General features: G+C 45.7%; 1 protein-coding gene across 2 annotated transcripts in view; it reads right to left on the bottom strand.

The window, feature by feature from the left end:
* SLC6A5 (solute carrier family 6 member 5) overlaps window positions 1-8,473 on the bottom strand; it is a 37,836-nt gene extending 29,363 nt beyond the window's left edge. For both annotated transcript variants that reach the window (XM_057414398.1, XM_057414396.1), the window contains exons 1-7: window positions 7,950-8,473; window positions 6,653-6,791; window positions 5,286-5,417; window positions 4,982-5,155; window positions 4,207-4,348; window positions 3,658-3,790; window positions 1,385-1,519 (exon numbers count right to left, since the gene is read on the bottom strand). In XM_057414398.1, coding sequence (XP_057270381.1) covers window positions 1,385-1,519; window positions 3,658-3,790; window positions 4,207-4,348; window positions 4,982-5,155; window positions 5,286-5,417; window positions 6,653-6,791; window positions 7,950-8,456 — 1,362 coding nt within the window. In that variant the 5' untranslated portion in view covers window positions 8,457-8,473. The remainder of the gene's footprint in view (window positions 1-1,384; window positions 1,520-3,657; window positions 3,791-4,206; window positions 4,349-4,981; window positions 5,156-5,285; window positions 5,418-6,652; window positions 6,792-7,949) is intronic.
* Between the last annotated feature and the right edge of the window lie 303 nt (window positions 8,474-8,776).

Below are 8,776 nucleotides of genomic sequence, written 5' to 3' on the forward strand. Positions count from 1 at the left end.
ATCTATTAATTCATGTTGCATTGCAAAGAAAAGTGAAAACAGACACTTGCCTGAATATTGTCACTTACCCAGAGTTATATAAATATTCAGTGTATTCAGACAGCCCCATTTTGCAAAAGGCAGCAGTTCTCACCTCCTTTATTGCACAATGTGGGATCCAAAAACACTCACATTGAATGCAAAATGCATTTATGTACTGTTCACAAAAAGATTTAATACTCCCACCCCCAAAGGATCAAAACACCCATTATTTGCAGAGGTAGTAAGGGAATTAAGATCTGCACAATTTATGCAGGAAACTGTTTTCAGCTTTGATTTATCAGTCTATCAGTGTGATATCATGCTATCAGTAGAGGAAAAACTTTTGTAGAGGGGAAAAATAGATAAATAAATACAGTAAATTTCCTGTGGTGTTGCTAAAAATCCCTCTGAAATATCTAAGGGAAATACTTTGAATTCTAACTCCCACTTCAGTCTCCAGACTCCTGCTTCAAGACACCCAAAACCATCACAAAGGCACTCATGTGCTGTATCAGACAAATACATGATCCATGAGTTAAGTCTACAGACACAAACCTGTGTGTGGTTTTGGAACATGTTTTACTGTCTTCACTGGCAACAAATGGCTTTTTAGAAACCAGTTGAAATCACGAGGCAGCAGAGCTGAAGCTCCAGCTCATACAGTCAATGTTCCAAGAGCAAAGCCAGTCACCAGGTCCCTTCATTCTGCCTCCTCCTACACAGCACATAGCCTTGCTTCTTACCACATGATGAAAATGGTAACTCGGCTATTCTGTGCCAGTATAAGTGCTATTGTGGAGTTAAGTTGGGATGTATCATTTGATTTTGTTAAAATGAATCTCTCATATGCATTATTCAGAGCAATCTTTGCTCATTGAGTAAAACACACCCATTCACAGCATTTATCAAGAAACACAGTTAAGTTTCTTATGTTACCTCTTAAAAGCTTCATGTGCTTGTTCAACTCAAGGCAGCATCCAACAGACACGAGCATGTGAAAATCTATACTTACTTCCTTTTTAATTCCCTATTTTCCACCTTCTCAAAGATTCAGGTGAAATATTCAGTGTGAAATAAATATTATTATAATATATGTTAAAAAAAAAAGTTATATTTTTTAAAACATAGCAAACATGTTAAAAAACAAACATTATAGAATAGTTAGGGCTGGAAAGGACCTTAAGATCATTCAGTTCCAACCCCAAATAACAAACACAAGTAACACCACTCCACCTAATATAAGGAATAAGTTTGCACAGATGCCAATCCTGCCTCTGCACACAGAAAATGCTTGTAAAAGGCACTAAGAGATCTTCATGACTTATTCACCCCAGCAGAGTTACAAGTGCAACAAGAGGCCCACCATAGCATCAATTAGCTTCTCCCACTTTGGCGTGATGAAGTACCAGATTCCAGCTCCAGCTCCAGGTAGAGTTACTCCTCTTATAAGAAGGATGATGAGAACTACATAGGGGAACGTAGCTGTAAAGTACACTACCTGGGCAGACAAAAGAAAAGCAGATTATTGAAAGGGCTTATTTGGATCCCTGGGAAGTGAGGGAGGAAATACAAGTGCTGTACTATTCCCTGAAGAAAGCGATTGCTCAAGCTCAGAGACAATAGCCAGGGGAGATACTAGGAAGACAACAGGAAACCTGTTCCCAGAAAATCTGAAGTTTTACAGCTCTTTTTGTGGCTAAAAAGAGGAATAACATCAATAGCAACAGAGGTAACAGTTGGGATTCTAGATAGAGAAAGGAAGAAACAGCAGAAATGAAAGTCTGGAGAGGAACATCAGGAATCTACAGCTGAATGAAAATATCCTTTTTGATTCTTGCCAAGAGTAAACTAACACAATTCAGTGGAAACTGAACAAACAATGCCATTCAATAGCATTTACATTCCTGATTTTTTTCAATATATTTCTCCATATTTAACTAAGCCTACAGAATTTCTATTACTCTTTGTATCTCTTAATCATTACATATCACTATGACAATATAAATGGTCCCAATGCAAAAAAGGAAAGTCAGTGGAACGACCCAGTTAGACCTTATCATCATGATGTCTAAATACACAACAGAGGTAGAGCTTTTAATGTCTTAATAATTTTCTATTACAGAGCAGAGCACTCTCTGTAGTCAAATAAAAAGTCCAGTTAAGCTGTACATTCAAAAGTATTTCAAATCCTTTACACATTAACCTCTGAATCTTACAGGGACCAGAAACCTCCAAGATCCAGTGACTTTGGAAACTCTTTCCCAACTTTGTCTTTCCTGCTTCAAGAAGCTTCCCTGAGGATTTTTTTGCTTGGTTGTTTGGTTTGTTTTTTTTTTTGTGGGTTTTGTTGGTTTTGTTTTGTTTTGTTTTTTTATGTGCAGTGAATATACTGAGCTCATCTATGAAGAAATAGAGGTTTTCTGCCCCTGACACCAGAGAGTCCCTATTTTTTTTGGCCATTAAGGCTCACTGAAAGAAATATCTATTGCCTCATCTAAACCCAAGTTATTCTCCTGTACATCATCCATTTATTGACTTTGGCCTTTCACAAAGTAATTTTTCCTGTCACATTAAAGGATGGGGTGGGGAAAACATCACACCTTTCCCCTGGTTCTCTGAGTCTCTGGATTTACTGGATTTACATTTTAATGACAATTCCCAAGCTACCTCCCAATAGACATTGCCAGCTTCTAGATGCAAAGGGGTGGCTTGGAATGAGAAGCTTTGTGCCCAGCTCAAGAAAATTCATAGCTATCTCTGCATATCCACTATCCTTATCCCAAGAAATAGCTAGCTATTCCCCTCAAGCTTTATTATTTTAGTCTTTGTAAATAAGCTAGATTTATGCTAAATCACCTTCTAACATTTTAACCTATGTGCTAATTGCAGTAGCATTGATGGAGAAGGCTCAGCTACTCCATTCCTGCAGGGTTCACAAAAAAGAGCACTCAGATCAGTGCTGCTTCTTAAGGACAAGCTGCGTTTCCCTGCTCAGATGCTGCCTGGCCAATCTGTATGCCTGTAATTCCACTCCAGTGAGTAGCACACTCCCTCTTGAGAGGGCTGTGAGTGAAGGGCATGGCAGAAAGCTGCAGGTGAGAGGGGCAGGGGGCAATGTGACATACGAGAGATCAGGGAAGCAGAGCAAGAAGCTGGCTTATGCAAGAAACAGTTGTAGAAACATGGTACACGAGTATTTGGGAAAAGCGGACACACACAGCACTGCTCACACTCACCAGAGTCAATTTAAATTTGGTTCTGATTTTAAAATGTAATTTAACATCTTAGTTTGCAACCTAATTTCCCTGATCCCAGCAAAATGAGAGATGATTGCAGGAATTAATGAGCACCACACACCACAAGGAAGGTTGCTTTTGCCATCCAAGTGCTGAGCGCAGCTCAAGGGTTCATTTTAAACTTACTGAAGATTAGGGAACAAATGCTGAACCAGAATTTTCTCTATTTTTAATGTTTTGGCTAGACTGGAAAGCACGGCCAGGAAAAGGGCATTTCATTAATACTTAACCACTTAGTGAATATCATTTTCAGTAATTTACAGCCTTAAACCAGGGTGTGATTCCTTACAAGCAGCACACTGCTTTCTTGAAAGTAGACAGTCACAGTTGTTTTCCTTACTTTTCCTGATGACTTGATTCCTTTAGCAAGGGATGCATAGACAATCACCCAAGCTAGGAAAAGAGATAGTGCCAAGGGCCATCTGATCTCACCAGGATATTCAATCCCTGCTGAAATCTTCAGTACAAAGTACCTAAGAAATAAAGAAATTATGAGAAAATTAATTAAAAGGATAAAAAATAATGACAGCAACTGCAGGCAGTAATTCAGTGCCAATTCCTTCAGTATTTTGTTTTGCTTCAGCTCTCTCAGCAGTTTCTCTAGAAGGTTCCAGTGATTCTCACCATGAATTATTTTATTTATCTGCATTGCAGTAGTAGATAAAGATGCCAGAGCTAACCCTCCAGCTGAGCTAAGCACCATAGGAACAGAGCACAAATAACCCAGCGTTTGAAATTCAGTTGTCATCATTCCTAAGCCTAAGAAAAGGGTATCATTTGTTGTCCATAACTGTTGTATTTTCAGCCTTCCAAACAGGGAGGTGTTGTCGGTTAAAGTGGGGTTTAGAGGAATGTGAGCATAATGTCTTTAAACCAAGACAGATCTTACTTGAAGTATTCTTCACTTCCACTGACAAAGGTTTTGTTGCCTTCACTGGTGAAGTTAACCATAGTCAGGTTTGGATAGGCACTCATACAAAAAGTGGAGTTCTTGATTTGGATTTTTGGGTGGTCACCAATAATGCAGGAATCTGGGAAGAAAAGAGGAGGTAGAGGAAGAGAAAAATGACTTGTTTAGAGTTTTTTTTTTTATTCAGGTTTGGGTATAAAATGAGAACAAAAAGTGTGACACAGAAGTCGAGGATTTTGGTGGGGGGGGGGGGGGTTATAGCTGAAAAATTCCATTTATCTTTGATGAGGAAAAATACAAATAAAAGAGGTGAGAAAGAGCCCATTTGCGGCAGACCACATAAAGGCAGCTTGGGAAGAGATGTTGCCTCCATACTGGTAACCTTGCCTGGTCATGGTTATCTGCAGTCTCCTCTGGCATCTCCCAGGGGTACAGCTGTGGTGGAGAAAGCTCTGGAAAGCCACCACGGACACAGGGAAGAGGAGGGGGGGGGGATAAATTAAAAATCTATATATTAAAAAAAAAAGGAAAAATATTGGTGGTATCAAACGAAAGAAATGGGGGCAAGAAAGAAATGGAGGGAAAGAAAAGGGGGGGGGGGAATGGAACAAAAGGGGGGGGGAAGAAAATGCACAGAAAAGGGAAAAAAGGAAATGGGGCAAAAAAAAAAAAAAATTAAAAAGAAAAAGGAGAAAATAAAGAAAAAGAAAAGGGGGGAGGGGCAAGAAGGCAAAAACCGTCTGTCCCAACTTACCTAACAAAAGTTTGTTTTTATCTTTACAGTCTGGTGTGTTCCAGGGGTTGTTGCAGGAAGCCCAAGGGAGTACGGGGACGAAGGATGCAAAAAGGTAGAAAAGCGTGTAGCAGAGGATAATGTTGTAGTATATAGCTATCAGGACAGAGATGATCAGCATTGCGATGCCACAGCCTGGGGAAACAGGCAGAGACACGGGGCTAATGCAGTTAAACCCAGGTGGGATGGGATTGGGGGGGGGGGAATCGGCGGAAATTGAGCAGGGGAAGGCGCAAATTGACACCTCAAACGCGGCTCGGCTCACCTTGCAGGGCGGGGATGGCTTTCCACACCGACACGGGGCCCTGGCTGGCGAATTGCCCCAGGGATACCTCCAGGAAGAAAATGGGGATCCCGGCCAGAGCCAGCATCATCAGGTAGGGGATGAGAAACGCACCTGGAGGAGCAGAGCAGGGACGAGACAATGACCTGAACTCATCGCAGCAGTGGGACTCGCCTCCCTGCCTGCACCTCTACCCCACGGCTGCTGCGGGCTGCGGACGGGGCCGCTGCTGCCCGCGACACAGGCGACAACTTGGCCCAGACCTGCAGCTAAATCATTATTCCCAATGGATTATTGGTTTCCTGTGCCCCCACCTCGGCGCCGGGGCGCAGCTTTCTGCATCTCCAGCACCTCCTCGGGACAATATTATTGTTAAATAAGTATTTTAACACATCCTACTTCAGAGTACTTAGGGAAAAGAACTAGTCCAGCATGAGGCGTCCCTGCCTATGACAGGGGGTTAGAATTCGATGATCTTAAGGTCCTTTCCAGCCCTAACTGTTCTGTGATGATCCTATGAAAACAAAAACCACCTCACTGTTTGTTGTTACAGATTGATTTCGGTTTAAAACCTCTCTCAGCTTCCACATGAGAGTTTCCAACGACCACAGCCCTGCGCTCGCACTGCCGTGTATTGAACACGGCAACACGCACCGGATCCCGGCTTAAATAAGAGCTTTTGCCCGGGGGAACCTCCGCAAATAATTTTTTTTCCCTCCTCCCCTCCCTTAAAACTACTCAGGCGCAACCCCTCTTCCAGTTTTCCTTCTGCATCCCGGGGAGCAGCATTCGCCATATTTCAAACGATTATTTTTCAACCAGGTTATTTAGAGATTTAGGAGAAATCACCCAAACCTCAAGAAATAAAAGAACGTCTCCACTCTTCAAACATCCTCGTGTGACTTTCATAGAAACAGCTTGGTTGGAAACGACAATTAGGATCATCAAGTCTCCACTTAGAAGTCGTTTGTCCCGTTCCCCTCCTCCTCCCTCCTCTCACCAACACACACCCCCCTGGTTTGCGGGCTCAGACCCGATAGCGTTTAAATCAGACGGGGGAGGAGGGGGGGGTAGTCTGCCCTCCGCGTGATCGACCTTCGTCTTCCTCCCTCCCGGCCAGCACCATTTCCAGGTGTTTTTGTAAGGAAAGCGCTACCTCAACGAAATCTTATCGGAGCTTCCCTATTTTCAGAGCTGACCTTCAAGAAAACCCAGGCACGGTTTTCACCGAGTCGCTGGAGGTGCCCCCGGGAGCCGCTTCCCTCCTGTTTCCCCCCACTATGGAGGAGGGCCCGGCTCGGCCACGCACATTACTGCAGGTAGAGAGAGACAGGAAAAAGCCATCCTACCTCCCCCATTCTTAAAGGCCAGGTACGGGAACCTCCAGACATTGCCCAGCCCCACTGCATAACCCACCATGGAGAGGATGAAGTCCAGCTTGCTAGACCAGTTCCCTCTGGCTTTATTTTCATCCCCCACATCGTCTTCCTAAAAAGGAGAGAAAAATGGGAAAAATCAATCATAACAAAAAATATAAATAAAAAGAGAGAAATATATATTGCAGACAAGCCTCGCTGTGCTGCGGCTGCCGGGTGCCCTTGGGGGAGACACAGTCAGAAGCGAGGAGAGTCCCTTCCCTCCCACCGCCCCCCGCAGACGTCCTCCGCTAGCGAAAACAGAAAAGCGACTTTCGACAGAGGAAACCATGGCCCCGTCTCGGGCAGCTCCCGAGCGAGAGGGTAGCGGAGGCTGCTGCCCGGGTGTGCTAGTGGCGCTGCCCCACTTCGCCCCCCACCCCCTGGGGCGAACCGCGCAGGTCTCGGCTCAATGGGTCCCTTCCCGGGGACCCCGGCCACTGCAATGCGCATCTCCCGGTGATGCTGGCGCCTGCACGGCGCTGCAGGGGTGGGGATAGCCTAGCCCCTAATTCTCTGCAGCACCGAGGGTCCCATCGCCCTCTTTGGGAGTGAAGCCCTCGGTGCCCTTGGACGGGTAAGGACCCAGCGCAGCCGCAGGGGCCCGGCTCTTTCCCCTGGCACATACAAAGGAAGTGAAAACACCGCTTTTACAGGATGAACACTATCCCCACTTCCCCTTTCAGAGCAAACCCTGAGAGCCGAGGTGAGCCGGCACCTTCACGGCCTCGCACCTCACAACGGAACCCCCTTCCGGGGCACACAGGCTCTGGTGGGGTTTGAAGGGTTGGGGGATTCGGTTGATTTATTTCGCCGTCCTTTTTTGTTACCGCCAGCGGTTTGAGCAGCCCGCGGATGGGGGTGGGGGGTAGGAAGAGGATCCTTTGGCATCTGATGCCGGGACAGAACTTGGCCTCCCTTGGGAACGCATCCCCGGTGGGCGCACAGCGTGTACCCCAGGTCGGCACCGGGTCATACTGACAAGAATGGCTCAGTGAACGCATCGGAATTAGACTGTCGTTTGCACCGCCAGCTCCCTCCAGGAGTACAGCGCTGGCACTAAGATCCACTCTCCCCCCTTCTTTTTCCTCGTTTCCCACGGCACAGCCTCATTCCCGACTTATTTGGACCAGACTTCAGCGCTCCAGCCCCAAATCGGTGCTGAGTGGCAAAGACCTCTCACTGCCACGGCCAGAAAAGAGGGAAGAAACCCTTTAAGGAGCCAACTTACCCCCTCCACTCTGCCAGGAAGAACAGAAGTGTTGCCATTTGCACCCAGTACCACGGTACTCTGGCTCAAGGTCACCCAGGAGCCCTTGGCGTTGTTTTGCTCCAGTGTGCTCTTACCGAGGTTTAGGTTAGCGTCCCCGTCGGTGCTTTGCAAAGCGGGAATTTTGCAGTGAGGGATCGCAGTTTGCCCGATGGGCCCTGCCCCGGGGCTGTGTTTGCATGGGAAGGTTTCCACAGATCCCCTCCGGAGGGTGGAATTGGCTTGCACCGGGGTGCTGCTGAGCTTGCAGACCCCGACTTTGGTCCTTTCAAAATCGTTTGGTTTAGCTTCTTCGGAGGGAATTGTTTTGGAGTCTTTAGAGAGCGGTGGGGAAAGCCCAGCCATCACAGCGGGGGCTGGAGATGGGACATTCTGCAGATCATTTTCAGGACTGATTCTTAAAACTCCCGCACCTTCATGGGGTCCAGGAGCAACGGCTTCAGGGCTGTTCACAACCTGCTTGCTCATATGCCTTTGACTGATGTAATCCTAAAATGACAACGTCACATATTTTACCAAAAAGGAATATATATATATATATATATGCACACACAGAGATACATATATGGACTGCACAGATTCTACAAATTTGTGTCCTGGACAAAACGCGTGCGCTAGACAATCTGGATGCTAAAGTGTTGCCGAATTTCAAGATGCCCCAGCACGACCTTCTTGCTCTGTCACTCAACGTTAATGTTGTGGGGAATAAACAGTAAGGTACACAAACACCCCCTCAAATCAACCAAACAAAAGCCCGCATCAGAATCTGCAAAGCTGTAACTCGAGTT

This window comes from Pezoporus wallicus, unplaced genomic scaffold, assembly GCF_028554395.1.
Source record: "Pezoporus wallicus isolate ANWC-B61680 ecotype Strahan unplaced genomic scaffold, APGP_CSIRO_Pwel_v1 contig_5967, whole genome shotgun sequence".
In the NCBI taxonomy this organism is placed as follows: Eukaryota; Metazoa; Chordata; class Aves; order Psittaciformes; family Psittacidae; genus Pezoporus; species Pezoporus wallicus.